General features: G+C 44.2%; 1 protein-coding gene across 6 annotated transcripts in view; it reads right to left on the bottom strand.

Moving 5' to 3' along the window:
* The window catches only part of efcab7 (EF-hand calcium binding domain 7), a 197,274-nt gene that overhangs the window by 69,330 nt on the left and 106,582 nt on the right, over positions 1-21,362 (bottom strand). For all 6 annotated transcript variants that reach the window (XM_072511144.1, XM_072511147.1, XM_072511143.1 and 3 more), the window contains 2 exons: positions 18,586-18,740; positions 17,460-17,593 (listed from right to left, as the gene is read on the bottom strand). In XM_072511144.1, coding sequence (XP_072367245.1) covers positions 17,460-17,593; positions 18,586-18,740 — 289 coding nt within the window. The remainder of the gene's footprint in view (positions 1-17,459; positions 17,594-18,585; positions 18,741-21,362) is intronic.

Below are 21,362 nucleotides of genomic sequence, written 5' to 3' on the forward strand. Positions count from 1 at the left end.
GTCAAAATCCTGGAACTCTTTCCCTAACAGCACAGTGGGTGCACCTACACCTCAAGGACTGCAGTGGTTCCAGGAGGCAGCTCACCACCAACTTCTGAAGGGCAAATAAGGATGGGCAATAAATGCGGGCCTAACCAGCGGTGCCCACATGCCGTAAATTAATATTTTAAAAAATTAATTCATATCTGTCCCCATTGTTACTAAATTGCCTTGGGTAAACAACTGCTTGCAGTGTTGCTAAGCTCATTAACATGTCAATGGCTCAGTACCATCCATACAGTCACTCCATCCCTGTCTTATTTATCTTACATATTCCCACAGTTTAACATATATAACTAGAACATAACGAGCAGAAAATATTGCAATTTCTTGGATTTTCCTGATATTTTCATAACACTTTAAGGCACCTTATTATCATAGGAAGGAAACAGAAAAGTTAGTGAAATAAGTATTAAAAAATACCATAATGAGAGATAACTGACACCATGGGGAATCAGTCAGGAGATAACAGGAAAATAAATCAGTAGATGGTCATCACCCATAAGAAACCAATCAAGACTCTGATCATGTGCTGTCTGAACCAATGTGAGCTCAGGAAGATCACTGATCATGCACATAGGCAGTACCTAAAAGAGTGTAAAGAAATAACTCTTGGTATCTTTAGATGTGCAGCTCAAAGAAGATGGACTATGATCAAAAGTACACAGTGCCACAGTCAACTAGAGGATTGTATGTATGTCACTGCATTTGTTAAGTATCACTTCTTGTACTTATGGTTAACTTAATAAATTCTATGAAACTTAGGACATCGCACTGGTGTGGTCTGTAGCTCGTCTGAACTAAACATCCTCTTCAAGTTCAGTTCTCCCAACTCAGTCTGACAACTGTAATTGATCTGAAATCTTACATCCTCAGCCATTTATTTGCTTTCTCCTTTGAGAATACTTTTGCACTATTTCAGATAAGTGTTCTGCTCTATTTCAACAGCTTTACTTATGCTATAATCACTCTATAATCTTTCTCCCTCATCCTACCCTCTCCAAAACTCCCAGTTTAAATGTAAGTTTAAATCAGTCCCCATTTCCGTTTTGCATCTTCTCAAGGATATTAGAGAAATTTCTGTTCCGATGAAAGCTGCCCCTGTTGGGGTAGTTTACTCTTCCTATAATTGCTCTGAGCTCTGAGAATGTGAAACTCTTCCCTTCTGTAAAGACCCTGTAGCCACATATTAGCTGTTTCAATTTTCCTTAAATTCTCCAGGCCATGATACAGAATGTAGTCCAGAGACTACTTAGATCTTCGAGATATTTTTCAAGTTAATGTGTAACTCCTTAAACTCCCACTTCAATACTTCACATTCATGTTAATGGCTTTAATAAGGACCACATCCTTTGACAGCTCTGCCTCCCTATCCGGATGGTCTTTTCACCAGTTCTGGGATATACTTCACCCTACCACGTGGAAACAGAACAACAGACAATTTACAACAAAGGAGGAGGCCATTTGGCTCATTATATCTGTGCCAGAAAGTAATACTATTCTGGCGTTCTGATAACTACAAAATAAACAAACAGAAAAGGCATTTAGTAGTGCGCCTACTTCAGACACACAGGGCGGGATTCTCTGTAGGCTGACACCGAAATCGGGATCGACGATCAGACGGAGAATGGCTTCCGACGCTGGATTCGGAGCATGCGCGATTTGACGCCGGTTTGCGATGGGTCATGGTGACACGCGCCATGCGCTGCCGCAACCCCGTCGGAGCGTCATCAGCCGGCCCACCTGCGATGCTCTGCCCCCGATGGGCCACGCGTGGTCTCAGTGGTTGGGAACCTGGCGTGTTGGCTGCGGACAGTGTCCAGCCCCGCCACACACGTCCAGGATCCGTGCGGCTGGCCAGGGTGAGAGGTGGGAGATTACTGGGGTGGGCTGTGGGGCCGGGATGGGTGCGTTAGAGTTCCAGCACGGCCGGCGCCATGTTTCCCGGTGTGACTGTTGCAACTCGTCAGACATACGCATGCGCGGCCCGGGACCTGCCGATTCTTTGGCCGTTTTCCGTGCAATCCATGGGTGCGCCGGTGCTAGCCCCTCACCGGTATCGGAATCGGTGAGGGGTTTGCGCCAATTTTCCCGTCATGAATCACCTGTCAATTCTCCATTGGCGCCGACACAGCCTCAGGAACAGAGAATTCCACCCGTAGTCTTTATTTGAAATTATTACAATTACACTGCTCTTCCTCGAGTCTTTCCCCTTGCCTAGCTGATGCCCTGTAACTGCAACACTGAAAAATAAAATATTTTTATTAAGAGCTTCCATCTTTCGGAGGAGGGTTCAGGTCAATCCACATGCAACAACCTGCTCTGAAAACTTTGCTCATATTTTGACAGCTGTGACAAAGTACACCACTCCAACCAATACAATCCACAACATTCTAAAACAATCAACGATATTCTGAATAAAACTGATAACATTCGAAACAAAAAGTAAATTTGCCCTATCTCCCAATCCTTTAGAAAATTTCAGGATCAAAATCAGCATCTGCATCATCACCAAAAGCAAATCAGTTCTTCCTCGGGCCATACCCCATCTGTGTACCAAATTGTGTTGAAATATCTTCATTAGTTTTTGAAGTAACTTGTTTACAGGCAACTGGGACAAAAACATTACCTCTGTCCACCTTTCAATGAACAGGTAATTTAAAAAAAAGTTTATATCCCTAACAGCAGAATTTTACATTACTACCCCTGCTCATCTTTGAATAGACCCTTGATCTATGGCGCATCTGGGTCACTCTGTTCAGAGTTTCTGTTATTGTAACTGGACTTGAATTCTTGGCACACTGACAAATCGGTCTCTCTGTTCCTCAGTGGCTGACTAATCCCCTTCATGTTCTCGGCACTATTCTTGTCTCCTGAGCGGTTTCATCGTTCTGCTTTATTTAATATTTTGGAGAAGTTGATCAAGAAGCTCCTCATCTTCCCTGATACTGCACAGTATGTCTATTTGTTCTTGGAGCACTGCAGCTCTCTGCAGAGGCAGCGAGCCTGCAAGAATGAAGAGGATAAGGCTGAGAGGCAACAGTATGAGATTCAGTGTGAGTATCTTTCAGAGGACGGCTTCTAAGAAAGAATCGTAGGGTGTAGGAAGGTCAGAAACGCAATAGTGAAAGAAAATTCAATTATTTCTGTGGTCACAGATATGTTTCCAGGATGTCAATTTTCCTCTGTAATGCCAGGGTCAGGATATCAATGAGCGGCTGCAGGACATTCTGAGGTGGGATGGTGAACAGCCAGAGGTTGCGGTCCATATCAGTACCAATGGCATAGATAGGAAGAGGTCGGCCCTGCTGACAGAGTTGAGCAAGCTTGGAAAAAAATTAACAAGAAGAACCTCAAAGGTAGGAATCTCTGATCACTCTCAGTACCCCACCCCAGTGAATACAGAAATAGAAGTAGTGTCTGGTGAGAAGGTGCTGGAGGGAGGACTTTAGATTCCTGCGACATTAGTGAGCATAGAACACAGGATAAAGGCTGGAAAACAAACAAAAGTGGCATTTGGCAAAGCTTAATCGTATAAATCTTAATGCAAGAAGTCAAGTCAATAAGGCAGTTTGGCTGAGGGCACAAATGGGAACAAATGGACACAAACGATAATGTTAATGGACGAGAAATCCAAAGGCCTGGACTAATGCTCCATACCCATGAGTTCAAGTGTTTGCCATTGTATCTGGTGGAATTTAAACTTGATTAATAAATCTGGAATAAAAACTAGTATCAGTAATGGTAATCATTAAACTACCAGATTGTTGCAAAGAAAATCCATCTGGTTCACGCATGCTCTTCAGTGAAGAAAGTCTGCCACCCTTTCCCAGATTTACCTCATATGTGACTCCATATGCATAACAATGTGTTTGACTTGTAACTGCCTTGAAATGGCCTAACAAGCCTTTCAGCTGTCGGGGACCTGTGCCAAAAAAAGGGGGATCCGCCCGCACAGATTAGCCATGCAACAGCCAGGCATAGTAATACTCACTGAAACATACTTTACAGTCAATGTCCCAGACACCTCCATTACTATTCCTGGGTATGTTATGGCCCACTGGCAGGACAGACCCACCAGAGTTGGCAGGACAGATCCACCAGAGTTGGCAGGAAGCACAGTGGTATATAATCAAGAGAAAGTGGCCCTGGGAATCCTCAACATTGACATTGGACCCCATGGAATCCCATAGTATCAAGTATAAGCAAGGAAACCTCAAGTTACTACTCCTCCATGTTAAACAGCACTTAGAAGCATGGAGGGGTAGCAAGGACAGAGAGGAAAGGTAGGCGGGGACTTCATTGTCCATCGTCATGAGTGGCTCTTTGGCACCACTACTAACTGAGCTAGCGAGTTCTGAAGGACATAGCTGAAGTAGGTAGTGGAAGAACCAACAATAGGGGGAAAAAAATCACTTAATCTAGTCCTCACCAATCCAGCTGTCACAGATGCGTGTGTCCAAGGCAATACTGGTAGGAGTCACCATCGCACAATTCTCGTGGAGACAACATCCTGTCTATAAAATGAGAAAACCCTCCATTGTGTTGTGTGGCACTACCACATTATATGGGTTAGATGAGTTCAAAACTGGTTGTTCATGGGGCCCTGCGGTCCATATGTAGCAATAGAATTGGATTCAAACACAGTCCAAAATCTCATGGCACAGTATATTCCTCACTCTACCATTACCATAAACCAGGGTATCAATCCTGGTTCAATTAAGTGTCCAGGAGAACAAGTCAGGAGCAGCATAAGGCACAGCTAAAATGAGATGTCAACCTGGGCAGCACGGTAGCATAGTGGGTAGCACTGTTGCTTCACAGCTCCAGGGTCCCAGGTTCGATTCCTGGCTTGGGTCACTGTCTGTGTGGAGTCTGCACATTCTCCCCGTATCTGTGTGGGTTTCCCCCGGGCGCTCTGGTTTCCTCCCACAAGTCCCAAAAGACGTGCTGTTAGGTAATTTGGACGTTCTGAATTCTCCCTCTGTGTACCCGAACAGGTGCTGGAATGTGGCGACTAGGAGCTTTTCACAGTAACTTCATTGCAGTGTTAATGTAAGCCAACTTGTGACAATAAAGATTATTAGTATTGTAAAGTTACAACACAGGACTACAAGGCATTCTAAACAGTGTAAGCCAGCATGCAACAGGCACAGCTAAGTGATCCCACAATCAATGGATCAGATCTAAGCTCAACAGTCCTGCCACATCCAGTTATGAATGGTGGTGGACAATTAAACCACTAACCAGAGGAGAATGCTCCACAAACATCCCCTTCCTCAATGACTGGGGAGGTCAGCACATCAGTGCAGTTGCAACCACCTTCAGCCAGAAGTGCCAAGTGGAGGGTCCATCTTAGTCTTCTCCTGAGGTCTACAGCATCACAGGTGCCCGTCTTCAAGCAATCTGATTTATGTGATACCAAAGAACAACTGAAGGCACTGGACACAACAAAGACTATGGGCCCTGGCAACATTCCAGTAGTAGTGAAGACTAGTGTTCCAGAACGAGCCATGCCCCTAGCCAAGCTGTTCCAGTACTGCCACAACACAGGACAATGTGGGAAATTGCCCAGGTACAGTTGGCCCTCAATGTTGTACTTGCGTTCCTAAAAAGTGCAACTTTAAATGAAACAACATATGTGAATCAGGTTATCCCATGACAACCATGTAAAAGCTGTTGTTAAGTTCTGTAGATTTTTTCTCATCAGAAAAAAATCATTAAAACATTATGCCCTGTAAGTTGAAATACTTCACATTGCTAAATTCCTACACACAAAAATAAAACAACTGTTCAAATGAAAACAAAATACATTTAGAAACATGCCAACTCTTTCTACTTGATTCCCGGCTTGGGTCATTGTCTGTACGGAGTCTGCACGTTCTCCCTGCGTTTGCGTGGGTTTCCTCCGGGTGCTCCGATTTCCTCCCATCAATCCCGAAAGGTGTGCCCTTAGGAAATTTGGACATTCTGAATTTTCCCTCTGTGTACTTGAACAGGCGCCAGAATGTGGCGACTAGGGATTTTCACAGTAACTTCATTGCAGTGTTAATGTAAGCCTACTTGTGACAATAAAGATTATTATTACTTACCTCTGGCTTATCATCTCTCCCACTCCGGTTCATCATTGATCATGTTTGCCTAGCCTGCCATGCACTACACATCCTGCTCCCTAACCCTCCCTCTCTTTCCGACCTACCCTCTTGCTGTCCACCCTCTCCCTCGCCGCTGACCCCACGTCTTGACAATCCTCCCTCTTGGCAATCCTCCCTCTTAACAATCCTCCCTCTCATGTTCCTCGTCTCTCCCGCTGTGAGCAAGGGCTCGGGAGATGAGCAGTGAGAGGCTGGAGCAGCAGCTTTGGAGCTAGAGCAGCTTCAAGTTGCAGGGTTTCACAGTAACTTCATTGCAGTGTTAATGTAAGCCTACTTGGTGACAATAAAAAAGATTATATTATGTTTTGGAGGTAAGCCACAAGCTGAAGATGCAACGAGAGGGAGGGTCAGCAGTGACCAAGAGGGAGGGAACGTCAGTGAATGGTTCGTCTGTTTTTGCTTCAGTTGTATCAGCATCACAGACTAATATCCATATTCCCTTAACAATTATAAGGGTGGTGCCAGCTTAATCTGGCATGATCTGCTGAGACAGTATTTTGATATTGTAAACTTTTAAATGGAAATAATCTAAAGAAATCGTGAAGATTTCCAGTGATGGGGCTTTGACAATTTCCTTTGGCAGCTTGTTCCATTGTGGGAAACAAATGGTCTTTGTAGTTTGCGTGGATGGCCAACTTGTGTTTCAACATTGCCAGAGTTTTTGTTCATTCCCACCAGTCCATTCCATATTGTATAGAACATGGGATAAAAGCAAATTACTACAGGTGCTGGAATCTGAAACCAAAAGAGAAAATGCTGGAAAATCTCTGGTCTCGCAGCATCTGTAGGGGGAGAAAAGAGCTAACGTTGAGCCCAGGTGACCCTTTGTATAGAACATGGTCAGTCTACTTTTGTCCCTCATTTGCTGTACTGATTCTCATTCTAAATCTTTGATTAAGGAGGTGACAGTGGGGTATTCCCCATACCAATTTGTGCAGAATCATGAAGCACATCTTTGGATCGCTTCAATCAAGCAGCAATAAACACTGTGACGATAAGAGCATGTCAGAGGTAGGGAATTTTATATGCAGTAACTCACCTGATTCCTCAAAGCCTGTCCACCATCTCCAAAGCACCAGTCATAAGCAATAGTAGGAGTAGACTATTTGACCTATCAAGCCTGCTCTGCCCTTCAATAAGATCATGGCTGATTTGATAGTGGCCTTAACTCCACTTTCCTGCCTCTCCTCCATAACCCTTAACTCCTTTGTCAATCAATAATCTGTCTAATTCAGCCTTGAATGTAAACCCTCAAGAAGCTCAATACCATCCAGGACAAAGAAGGCCACTTGATCGGCAATCCATCCACCACCAATGTTATGCTACATCCTCCTTCACAGTGCCTTCCAAACCTGTGACCCCTACCACCTAGAACAGTTATTTTCAAACTCGGTCGCAACCCACTGCTGGGTTGAAGGCAGGTGTCAAGAGGGTCATGGATGGCTGTATTCGCCTTTCAAACATGTCACCATCCAGCGCATTAGTGTCCCCTCAGCCGGATCTAGCAGTGCGCAGGCCCAGGGCAGACCCCCTCCTCCTGACGTCAGCGTGCTGTCCCAGGACCAGATTTCTTTTTTAAAATCAATGGGAGTCTTCCCGTCAGAATTGGCGGCAGAGAGCAGGTCATGCACCCTGTACACTGATGTCATGTGCACTGGGCGTGAAATCAAGGAGCAGAGATTCCTCCATTTTGTAGCTGCCAGCAAGCAAGCAACAGGACAGTGTGAAGAACTGAAGATGGATCATTTTGTAATAAAAGAGGGCCAGAGACACAAACAGGCCAGGATCTCACAATTGTATCTGCTAGAGAGACCTTATCAGGAGAGACGTGGCAGGACAATGCAGTGTTGGTGTGAGCTGTTTCCAGAGCCTCCAGTGAACAAACAATTAAGAAACTAAAATCGCAACAAAATTGTGGGCGCGATCTTCCCAAAGGGGACAAAGTCCCCCGAGCGAGCACATTTAGCCGCGTGCTTCCCAGATCTTGCAGCGTTGAGAAACACATGGCTATTCAACTTGACGCACTTTGAATAGGGGCCTGAACGGGGAACGCGCAGCTGAGGCTGCACATACCCCCATTTTGTACAATGGGGATCTCCGCTCGCTGGATCTCTCCATTGTAGCGAGGGCTTGGGACGCCATGTTTAAATGCCGTCCTGATCCCTGACCCCCCCCCCCCCCAGCCTGAATGTAACAATCTTGCGAATCTCACGGGGCGTTGCAAGCCAGATAAACCCCAGGAGCCTGGTCTCCTGGCTTTCGCTGGCCACGCTGCACTGTGCTTTTCCGGCACAGCTTAGCCGGAGGATTGCGCCAGGTATAAAGATGATTTTGTGAGGTATGGCATTGTTAATTTTGCCAACGCAAATCAGGATTCAAAGCCCCTGTGTGTTATCTGCAGGGAAGGAAAGTTTAAAACCCTCAAAACGTCAAAGCCTTTTAAAGATTAAGCTGGGCGAGTTCGAGGACAAACATCGTGATTTTTTTCAAAGGATGCAGCGAGAACTTGAATCATCAGCTGAAGTCCTTAGCAGAAATGTAACATTGAATGGCAAAGTAAGCACAATCATGAGGACCAAGCAGGCTCACCTGTCGCATTAAAGATAAGCAATAATGGTGTGTTGCGAAGGTCAGTCAGTGTGGGTCGCGAAGGTCGGCCGACCTGCAAAGGTTGGCCGACATGGGTCGTAAAGGTCGGCCGGTGTAGGTTACGAAGGTCGGCCAGCGTGGGTCACGAAGTTGGCCAGTTGGTAAAAGTGGGTCCCGGGAAAAGAATGTTTGAGAAACACTGACCTAGGAGGGTAATGGCAGCCGAAGTATGGAAACACCACAACCTGCAAGTTCCCCTCCAAACCACACATCATCCTAACTTGTAAGTATATTGCCAATCCTTGCTGTCAGTGGGTTAAAATCCTACAACATACTTCTTAATTGTACTGTGAATATACCTACAGGTGAATTTCCAACCTCTGACCTGCTCTTGTAGCCACAGTGCTTACGTAGCTGGACCAATTAAGCTTCTGGTCAATGGAATCCACCCAGGATTCCATTGAATGGTAGGGATTCAGTAATGGTAAAGTTATGGAATGTCATGAGGAGATGGTTAAATTCTCTCTTGTTGAAGATGATCATTGCCTGGCACTTGCATGGTATATATGTTACTTGCCACTTATCACCTCAAGCCTGAATATTGTGCACATCCTGCTGAATATGAACACAGCCTGCTTCATTATCAAAGAAGTTAAGAATGGAATTGAGGACTTTATTATGATAAAGCAAAGACAACATTTGGGCATTAATTTTAATGATACTGAATTGGATGAGATTTAATTGCTTTTATAAATAGTTTATTTAAGTTAGTTTGAAAATCAATGAGAATTAGTCTGCTAAACATTTTTTGAAAAGGCAGTTCTCCCCTTTAAGTAAAAAGGAAAAGAAATACTGCTTAACATTCAGTATAACTTCTCTACTGAACGTGGATACTAAGATATTAGTGAAGGCGCTGGCGTTGAGTTAGAGCAATGCCTTCCGAAGGTGGTTGGGGAGGATCAGACAGTGTTCATGAAGGACTCATTGAATGTGTGGCAGCTGCTGCGTGTGGTGCTTTCTCCGGCAGAAGGAAGGGAGCTGAAGGTGGTGGTGGCGGCATTAGATACAGAGAAGGTGTTTGACTGAGTGGAGTGGAGCTATCTGTTTGTGGTGCTGGATAAATTTGGGATTGGGCCTAACAAAGAACAAAGAACAATACAGCACAGGAACAGGCCCTTCCTTCGGCCCTCCAAGCCTGTACCGGTCATGATACCACCCTTGGCCAAAACCCTCAGCATTTCCTAGTGCCGTATCCCTCCATACCATTCTATCCATGTGTTTGTCCAAGATGCCTTTTGAACGCCGTTAATGTATCTGCTTCCACAACCTCCTCTAGCAGTGCATTCCAGGCACTTAGCACCCTCTGTGCAAAAAAACCTGCCTTGCACATCTCATCTAAACTTTGCCCCATGGACCTTAAACTCACGTCCCCTAGTGACTGATCCCTCCACCCTGGGAAAGAGTGCCTGCACATCCACTCTATCCATGCCTCTCATAATCTTGTAGACCTCTATCAGGTCACCCCTCAACCTCCGTCGTTCTAATGAAAACAGTCCGAGTCTATTCAGCCTCTCCGCATAGCTAACACCCTCCAGACCAGGCAACATCCTGGTAAACCTGCTCTGCTCTCCAAAGCCTCCACATCCTTCTGGTAGTGTGGCGACCAGAATTCTGCATAATATTCCAAGTGCAGCCGTACCAAGGTTCTGTACAACTATAGCATGACTTGCCAATTTTTATACTCGATGCCCCGTCTAATGAAGGCAAGCATTCCACATGCTTTTTTAACTACCTTGTCTATTTGTGTTACCACAAAGATCTGTGGACCTGTACACCCAGATCTCTCTGACTTTCTAGATTCCTAAGAGTTTTGCCATTTACTGTATATTTCCCCTCTATGCTAGACCTACCTCACATTTGTCCAGATTAAACTCCATTTGCATTTCTCTGCCCATGTATCCAACCTATCTATGTCCTGCTGTATCCTCTGACAATCCTCAACACTATCTAATAATAATAATCTTTATTATTTTCACAAATAGGCTTACATTAACACTGCAATGAAGTTACTGTGAAAACTCCCTAGTCGCACGGCGCCTGTTTGGCCATTCCACCAACCTTGATACCATCCGTGGACTTACTAATCAGACAAACAACAGAGGCCCAATCATCGATCCCTGTGGAACACCACTAGTCACAACCTTCCATTCAGAAAAACACCCTTCTACTGCTACCCTTTGCCTTCTGTGACTGAGCCAGTTCTGTATCCATCTTACCACCTCACCTCTGACCCCTTGTGACTTCACCATTTGGACCAGTCTGCCATGAGGCATCTTGTCAAAGGCTTTACTGAAGTCCATGTAAACAACATCCACTGCCCTTCCCCTCATTAATCATTTTTGTCACCTCCTCAAAAAACTCGATCAAGTTAGTGAGGCACGACCTCCCCTTCACAGAACCATGCTGTCTATTGCTGATGAGTCCATATGTTTCCAAATGGGCATAAATCCTGTACTGAGAATTCTCTTCAATAATTTACCTACTACCGACGTGAGGCTCATCGGTCTATAGTTTTCTGGATTATCCCTGCTACCTGTCAAAACCGCAGTACCACATCAGCTATTCTACAGTCCTCTGGGACCTCACCTGTAGCCAATGAGGATATAAAGATGTCAGTTGAGGCCCCAGCAATTTCTTCCATTGCTTCCCTCAGTATTCTGGGGTAAATCCCATCAGGCCTAGGAGACCTATCTATCTTAACTTTGTGGCATGGGGGAAATTGTTGTACCAGGATCCCACAGCACGTGTACGGAGGAACGATATGAATTCAGGATACTTTCCACTATTTCGGGAAACGAGGCAGGGATGCTCATGACCCCACTTCTTTTCACTCTGGCGATTGAGCCCTTTGTCATTTCGCCAATGGGTTCGGACTTATGGAAGTGATAGTGAGGAGGGGTTGGTGGAGCATAAGGTGTCTTGGTGCACGGAGGATCTGCTGTTGTACATCTCAGGCCTGAGCTCGTCGGTGAGCGATATAATGGGGTTTGCTAAGGACATTTGGGACGTTTTCAGGGTACAAGTTGAATTTAGGGAAAAGTGAATATTTTGTGGTGTCCTCTCCAGGGGCGGGAGTGGGAGGATTGCCATTCTGGGTAGCAACAACTCATTTCAGGTATTTGGGGTACAGGTAGCACGGGACTGGGCACGGCTTCGTAATCTCAATTTCAAAAGCCTGGTGGGGAGGGTGAAGGAGGACTTGTTGCAATGGGATAACCTCCCCTTGCTGGCAGGCCAGGTGCAGGCAGTGAAGATGAACATTCTGCCACAGTTCTTGTTTCTGTTTCAGTGTCTGCTGGTCTTTTTACCAAAGTCATTTTTTAGGGGGTTAGGCAGGCTGGTCTCGTCTTTTGTCTGGGCAGGGCAGGTGGCTAGGATAAGGAAAGCACTGCTCCAAATGGGGCGGCAGTTAGAGGGGTTGCCCTTCCAAACTTGTTACACTCATTACTGGGCAGCGAATGCGGAAAAGGTGCGGGATGGAGTAGGGAGATGGAGGCTTCATGAGTGCGGATGGAGGCAGGTTCCTGTAAAGGGTTGGGATTGCGGGCGCTGGCAACAGTGCCGCTAACATTTGCCCCAGGGAAGTACTTGGGTAGTCCTGTGGTGGTAGCCATGCTGAAGATTTGGAGGCAATTCTGACAGTACTTTTAAAGTTGAGGGCTGGCTCAAGGGTGATGCTGACAAGAAGGAACCATGGGTTTGAGCTGGGGAGGATGGATGCGAGATTCCAGGGATGGGTGGAGGGGGGAAGGAGATGAAGTATTTGGTTTTGGAGCAGTGGTTTGCAAGCTTGGAGGAGTTGGGGGTGCGGTTTGGGCTCCAGCTTGAGGAGGGCTTCAAATATATGCTGGTGTGGAACTTCGAAAAAAAGGTCTTCCTGAACTTTCCGGTGGCACTGTCCTCTTCGTTGCTGGAGGAAGTGCTGTCAGTGATGGGGCTGGAGGGTGCTGTCATTTTAACGGTGGGATCAAGGAGGATAAGGATAAGGTGCTCATGGAAGGGATTAAGGCCAAGTGGGAGGAGGAGCTGGGGATGGCATTGGAGGAGGGATTATGTTGGGAACCGCTGTGTGTAACGCCTCAACCTCGTCGCGAGGTAGGGCTTGATTCAATTAAAAGTGGTGCACAGGTCGCACTTAACGAAGGCGAGGATGAGCCAGTTGTTTGAGGGGGTGGAGGATAGCTGCAAGCAGTGTGGAAGGGGCTCAGCTAATAATGTTCACATGTTCTGGTCCTGCCTGAAGTTGAATACATTTTGGGGGTCGTTTTTCAGCACCATGTCAGAGGGTCTGCACATGGATTTGGAGCCTGGTCCCCTGGAGACCATATTCAGAGTGTCAGATCTGTCGGGGTTGCATATGGGTGCAGGGGCGGATGTTTTAACATTTACCTTGTTGATCACTCGCAGGCAGGTGTGTTGGGGTGGAGGTCAGCTTCTCCCTCCTGTGCCCTCGGTGTGGCTGGGGATCTCATGGAGTTCCTGTATTTGGAGAGGATGAAATCTGCTCTGAGAGGGGCTGCAAAAGAGATGGGGTTTGTTTATCTTACACTTTGGGCATCTGGTTGCCATCAAGGGGAGGGGGTGAAGGGTGGTGTTGGGGTTGTGCTTATATTAAAAATGTTGAAAATTTTAATTAAAATATTTTTCAAAAAAAAATTCAGTGTAATCCTTGATCAGAATTGATGAAATATCTGGTGTTTTTTTTTTTTACCCTGCAGGCGCTGCTGGACCTTTCAAAGCTCTCGTTTACTTCAACGCTGAAGTGTTCGTCGAACTTCAGGAGCACCGTCTTGTATTTGGTTTTGTCCTCGCCGTCCGCAAATGTAAGGGAGTTAAAGATGTGGATGGCGTGTTGCCCCACCGTGGAGAGAAGGGCAATCTTCCTGGTGTCTGATGCATTCTCCCTGTCTGTGGCCTCGAGGAAGAGCTGGAAGCGCTGCTTGAACAGTTTCCAATTGACCCTGAGATTGCCAGCGATTCACAGCGGCGGCGGCGGGTTGATGTTCTTCATGGTGCAGGACGGCGGATTGCTGATACGTTGCAGGTAGGTCTCATAGGCGCTGGTTTGCGTCCACTTCTGCTATCACGTCGTGTTGGGTGTTCTGATGTACAAACGATCCAACACGGCTGGAGATGGTGTAACTCAATTTTATTAACTACTCAACTGTAACAGCACACTGCTAACTTGGGTACGTGCATTACCAGCTAATCTGTGGACCCTGTCCTATCACTATCTGGGTGAGGCACTCAGCACATGGTGAATGTCTGAGTGGCAGGCTCTGAGCTCAGTGCTCTGAACTGGCTGCTGCTGGAATGAGCGGGAACTGTAGTGTCCCCTGTTTTTATAGTGCGTGTGCTCTCACTGGTGATTGGCTGCGATGTTGTGTGTGTGTTGGTTGGTCCTACTGCATGTCCATCAGTGTGTGTGTGTGATTGCATCATGATATGCTGATCTAAATATCATGACACTGACTATGTACAATTCAAGGATTTTCTCTTGTTATCATTGTTGTTTTAGTTGGTTGCAATGAGTATGAATTACTCATACAAGTTTTTCTATTTACAATATTAGAAATACATTTTCCAAGATGCCTAATTCAAAATAAAGTGACCAAAATTATCTTTGGACCCAAAATAAATAGACCTGGTTTAGAACGATAAAGTCTAAAGAACTTGGGATCTTTAGGAGGTATACAAGAGTTAATTGAAGGAAATGTAATTGCCGAATATTTAAATTAAATGACCAGCGTAAGCCATGGGGACAAATAAAAGGAAAATCCAGGACTGGTGTCAAGAAATTGTTCTTCACATAAAGAATGAACATACATAACAGATTCCAAGAAAAAAGTCATGGAAGCAAAAACCCAGGACATTTTAAGCAATAATTGGAAGCTGAAATTGGTATGACTGGATGAATGATTGAAGATAGAGTGAACAACCCTCCTCGTCTTTAATTACCTTGTTTACTGAGGTTTATTTTAGGTTCCAAATTTCCATTGTTTACCTGTTTACTTCTTTAAGTGATTTACAATTATTATTGGTACATTGGGCCACTTGAAAGATGAGAAATTCATTTGCACTGTGCACAAAGGTGAATAATTTCTCCGTTATGCTGTTCTCTCCTCCAGCTTTACATTGGACAATGTATATGCAGCAATAGATTATGGGTGAGGAGGGTGATTTGTTACATCTCAGATACTTGCATTTTCACTGCCTTCAAGATTTTTAATGCAAAGTACTCAGCCATCAAATCACATTATTCATGGTAGATGTAGAAATCTGCCATGATTTGTCTAGGGATGTCATACCACATTAAATCACTTACCCTAAACATAGACTATAGCAATTGCTAGTGCCCAAAATCCCTTCTACCTGATAGCAGATTTGTCACTCTCCTTGGAGATGTCTTGGGAGTCACTAAGAAAGGGCATTTACCTTAATGCAGTATGTTGGAATTAATGAAATAATATTTATCAAGCTGCCCAGGAAACTCATCATTTAAGGGGATATTCTCACACCATTACAGCTTCACACCCACTCTATTATAATTGTAGCGATGCAGAGTGAAGTTAAAAAAAGTTCTCAGGCAAACCACTGGGCATCATTTAAAAGTTTTCCAATAATAAAACGTCAATTGCCTCATGCATTCTTAGATCTCCAATTTGCCTGGCTAGATAACAATGTTAATCCAATATCTCAGCAAGAGTTTATAGTCTCATGTCACTCTAAGCAGGCACCAATCATAGGGTGATCTAAATTTAAGTTATTTATTAGTTACAGTCATATTTGAAGAAAGTTTTAGACATTCATAGTAACTGGAAATACCAAAAAAATCCAACAGTTGCTACAATGTGTGCAGCACTACCACAGAGACCTTACCTCGCAGACCAAGTTGCAGAAATTACTACTTTATGCATTAAAGATAACCTTTGAGAAAACACTTCTAAAAATCATTGTTGTCTCGTTCTAATTTACTTCAGCTATCTGCAGCTCTCAGGAACATCCCTCATCCTTTGAATTAACTAAATTCCGTGTCTCTGTTCAAATACCATAAATATTTACTACAGTAAATATGTAGCTAAATACATTCTTCAAAATTTCCAGAAATTATTTTGGAGGTATAATAGATGAAAAATAATCCAGCCACAAAAATAAATGTAAGCGTTTAATGTAGTAAAGGGGCAGTATCTTGTACTGAATTTGAATGTTATATATGGAAGATGTATAAATGTTTACTGATGTCTCTGAGCCCTCAAATTATGCAGCTCACTTCAGTGCACATGCACAGCCACTCATTTGGCCTATCTCTCTCCTCTGGTCTGCCCGGGCCATATTTAAAGATGAGTAGTGCCCTGAACTTCTCTTGATGTTGTGCTGAAAGCAGCCATTTTTAGGTAAACTAAACTTACTGGTTCCTTCTTCCATTTCCATTTTTTTTTTTTTTTTTTTTAAAGAGTACTCAATTTGTTTTTCCAATTAAGAGGTAATTTAGTGTGGCCAATAAACCTAATCTGCACATTTTCGGATTGGGGGGGTGAAATGGGGGAAGAAACCACGCAGACACAGAGAATCCTTCCTTTTCCTAACCACCATGCATCGAATTGATGATTTGATGATTTTGACTGACTAATGTAACACACATACTTCTCTATGAAACACAGTTTTATTGCGGTTCCAAAATGAGTTCACATTTATATTATCTGGAGAACAAAAAATACAAGAATCTTTATGAGAAAGAAAAGATCATTTTGATCCCACAAGCCCATCTCTTTGAGAGTTATCCTCTCCATTACCTCATTATATCTCTCAATCTTTTCTCTTTTCAAAAACAAATCTAGTTATCTCTTACACTGCCTGCTTCAATAATCTTTTCCTGTAAATTTATCTCGAAATTCTACTACCCTCAAAGTGAAAATGTTCTGCATGACTTTCCCTGTTGCTCCTCCATCAGATTTGTTTCTGGAACTTCTGTGCTCAGGTATTCAAACCCATCAACGGGCAGCACAGTGGCACAAGTGGATAGCACTGTGGCTTCACAGCGTCAGGGTCCCAGGTTCAATTCCCTGCTGGGTCACTGTCTGTGCAGAGTCTGCACGTTCTCCCCGTGCCTGCGTGGGGATCCTCCGGGTGCTCCGGGTTTCCTCCCACAGTCCAAAGATGTGTAGGTTAGGTGGATTGGCCATGTTAAATTGCCCTTAGTGACCAAAAAGGTTAGATGGGATTATTGGGTTACGGGGATAGGGTGGAAGTGAGGCCTTAAATGGGTCGGTGCAGACTCGATGGACCGAATGGCCTCCTTCTGCACTGTATGTTCTATGTTAACACTGAATGACTTGCACAAGTCAATCATCAATATAATCTCAGATGGGTGGCACAGTGGCTCAATGGTTAGCACTGCTGCTTCACGGCGCCGAAGACCCGGGTTCGATCCCAGCCTCAGGTCACTGTCCGTATGGAGTTTGCACATTCTCCCGTGTCTGCATTGGTCTCACCCCCACAACCCAAAGATGTGCAGGGTAGGTGGACTACCCCTTAATTGGAAAAATTTAAAAAATATATAATCTCAGATGTTTGTTTTCAAAAAACATGGCAATTACTAAAGGCTAAATTCCTTACCCCGGCACACAGCCCAGGCCTCACTGTCGCATTTCTCTCCACTGGTCCTCAACTCAAAGAAATTATACTCTTCAAAGCTCAGTAGCCCATTGCCATCTAAATCGATGACTTCAAAGATGTCAGACAGAGCAGCCCTATTAAAATGAAAAGATAATATGAGTGGACAGGTTGGATCATCAGAATACAGAAAATATATAAGCTATCTGCTTATATCTTTTAGTTAAAAAATGGGAAATGTTGGAAAAAACATACTATCAGAATATACAGTTCAAAAAAAATTCCTTTTTCTCCTTACCTCTGGTTAGTCAGAAGAAATAGAATGGAATGCAGATGTGTTTACTGCAACAGTCCAAGAGAATTGCAGTACATGTCAGCAGCAAGTTAGATCATATATCATAGAATCTCTGCAGTGCTGAAAGAGGCCTTTTGGCCCTCCGAGTCTGCAGTGACCCTCCGAAAAAGCACTCTATCTCAGGCCACTCCCCCATCCACCCCACCCTATCCCCACAATCTAATCGGCAACATCCCTGGACACTAAGGGGCAATTCAGCATGGCCAATCCACCTAACTTGCACATCTTTAGCACCCCGAAGAAACCGATGCAGACACGGGGAGAACGTGCAAACTCCACACAGTCACCCAAGGCCGGAATTGAACCTGGGTCCCTGGCACTGTGAGGCAGCAGTGCTACCACTGTGCCACCGTGCCGCCCTTGAAGTTAAAAATACCAAACATTATTGCAGTATTATCCACCAATTTGAATGTGTATACACAAATACACACAAAACTACACTTCTTTCCCATCTTTTAAAAATTATTAGGCTCTTTATGAAAACAGTTGGCGCATTTAAACTCTTCCCCTCATCCTGCTCTTCTTCCCTCAATGCTGCATTCTTGGACACCTTGTGACATGCCCTTCCAAGTACTATAAATGGTCTTCTCCAGCAAGCGTATGGGATTCTGATGAGGAGTTATACCAACCTGTAAACCTATTTTCACATCGTATGCTGAGTGGTCTGCTGTACATTTGCTTTGTTTCTCAGATTCTGAGCATTGGCAACTTTTCTGCCACAAGATCAGATCCAAATAGCAGTTTGAAGTTTCTGCTTATTAAAATAAAACTCACCTGAATTCCTTGCTGAGTGTGAGGCTTCCATTTTCCCTGTGGACCAACCTTGTCTCTCGTGTCACTGATTTCCTCCTTTTTCTTAGTCTGCAGCCAGTGGTAAAAGGGAGGAGGTGATAAACTCCAGTACGAAGCTCTCCCTTCCACCCAAACATCTGTTGTATGAAGGTTGACAGACATTAAAAAGTTTAATTCAGTCTCCTGGACAGCATTTTGATCCAATGTTGCTTTACTTTGCTGATTTTTTTTAAACACAAAGATTTGGTACCAGGTAGCACAGTGTTCTCACACCCATGGGATCTGCATTCAAATCCAGCTTTGTTTGATGGGATCAATGCCTTTTGTCTAAGCCTGATGTAAAGCTTTAAACTGATACGAACTTGATCTCAATTCATTCAGAATCCAAATCAACAGAAGTACAAATTCAGAGCTCATGGGAAATTTCATTGGGAAAGCGGACTGCTATGTGACAGTTAGAAATTAAGGTTGAGCTATAGCAAACCATTGATGTTGCAAAATAAATGTTACCAAATGCTTCATCTGCGTGTTCAAGGAAATGCGAGCCTCACCTCCCTTTACATTGTTCATTCATTTTTGTATATGTCTGAGCCCTTTCTCTCATAAACCATTTTCCTTCCTGTCAAAAATACCTCTCGTACCATCATTTTGGAGCTTGCACAAAGGCTGTTTGAAACCATTATCTTGCATCCCTATCAGTTCTGAACTGGGGTGATAGAAGTTAGAAATTCAAACTCCTGCTGTCCAGAAACCAGAATTGTCAGCTGCAACTAGCTAATTAAATAACAGGTTTTCAGAGGCTAGATTCAGAGAGTATTGAAACAGGCCATCCTACAGTGTTTACTTTGTCTGCACTGGAGTGTTGCTTTGGGCTGCAGTAGAGTGCTTAAGTTGGAGTTTGGTAATGGATGGAGTTCGGTGAGGAAGGAGCAAGGTGCACTTTTCCTTTTCTACCTTTCCTCAGAAATGTGAACAGAGGGATCTTGGTAAGTAGGACCTGTAGGCTGTGGAGCTGATTGGGATTAAAGAGCGCAAGGAAAGCGGCAGAGACACAGGGTAAAAGAGCACGAGGAGAATTAAAACAGTAGGGAAAGGCTTCAAAGTGACGTTACAGGTAAGTGGTGGGCTGATTGGCTGGTAAAGAATCTACATTTGGGGACTAATATTAAATTTAGAAAATCATATTATAATTAAGGGACTATCTGAGAATAATAGTTTAAATATTAAAAAAAAAGAATTAACTAAACTAGAGCTGGAAATGCAGGCGATGTGTTGTAGCTGCAGCATGTAGGAACTGGTGAATCCCATTGCGAGCCGTGGTGACCATACCTGCAGAAAGTGTTTGCAGCTCGAGGAACTTCGGTTCAGAGTTGATGAGCTGGAATTCGAGCTTTGGACACAGCGGCACATCAGGGAGGGGAAGAGTTACCTTGACACTGTGTTTCAGATAGCCATACCCCGTAGGTCAAGTACTTCAAACTTGGCCAGTTGTTAGGGACAGAAGCGTGTGGCGGCGAGTGAGCTGAATTTAGCATTGGAGGAGACTCAGCTCTTGACCTTGTCCAACAGGTACAAGGTACTTGCTCCCTGTGTCGACGAGGTAAAATACTATAGGAAGCATGGGCAAACTGACCACTGCACCATGGTATAGGAGGCCAGTCAAATGGGGGAGCAAATGTGGAGTATAAGGAAGAAACTAAATGAGCTGAAGACAATTCAATTGGAGATTATGATATAATAACCATTACTGAGACAGGCTGTGGTATGGGACTACAGGACAGATAGGAAAATGGTTGGGGGGGGGGGGGGGGGGGGGAGCCTTACTGATTAGAAACAGAATCAATTCATTGGTGAGAGAAGATATAGAGGGGAAAGGATCCAGTGGACATCTTGTGGGTGGAACTAAGGAACAGTAAAGAATCTAAAACTGTAATAGGGGTTGTCTATAGACTCCCTGGTAGCAGCTCGAAGTGTTACATTGTATAAATGCAGAAATTAGGCAAGAATGTCGCAAAGGCAAAGTAGTATCAATGGGGGATTTTAACTTTAGCATTGATTGGAGGAGGCAGTCAAGCACCTGTCAGAAAGATAGTGAATTTCTGAAGTGTGTCAAGGATAATTTCCTATAGTATTATATCCTGGATGCAACATGGGGACAAGCAATCTTGGATTTCGTAATGAGCCGAATTGAATTAGTAACCTAATTGTGCGTGAATTATTTATCAAATAGTGATCATTACATGATCGAGTTCAATGTAATCTTTGAAAATGAAAAGCACAAATCAGCTACTAGAATTTTAGATTTAGGTAAGGCCATCTTTAAGTATTTTTAGTGGCATTTCATTATTTACATTAGTGGTTACGGAACATGCTGGGAAAAACATGGTAATACAATAGCGGAGAGAAACATAACAAACTAACCATAAATAACAGAGAATGGAAAAACACATGAAATTAGCTAGTAGCTTAACATGTAAAGAGTGAACTGTGGTCTATTTACATTGCCTCGATTGGTTATGGTGCAGGAGTAGGCAGATGGCTTTATTCTCTTAGCCCCCTTTCATTTTTCAAGGTTTCCTGGTCAATCTACCATTTACTTGTTGTCCCGGTCTTTCATGTGCAGGTGCCTGCGCCCTCACTGTGGAAGGCCTATTTCCACTTTTCCCCTCTATGGTGTGGGTGCTCCCTCCCTCCCCCTTCTCTAGTTGTTCCCCCTTCCACCCCTCCCTCCCCCCTGCTCCCCCCACCTCCCCCAGTCA

This window comes from Scyliorhinus torazame, chromosome 7 (genome assembly GCF_047496885.1).
Source record: "Scyliorhinus torazame isolate Kashiwa2021f chromosome 7, sScyTor2.1, whole genome shotgun sequence".
In the NCBI taxonomy this organism is placed as follows: Eukaryota; Metazoa; Chordata; class Chondrichthyes; order Carcharhiniformes; family Scyliorhinidae; genus Scyliorhinus; species Scyliorhinus torazame.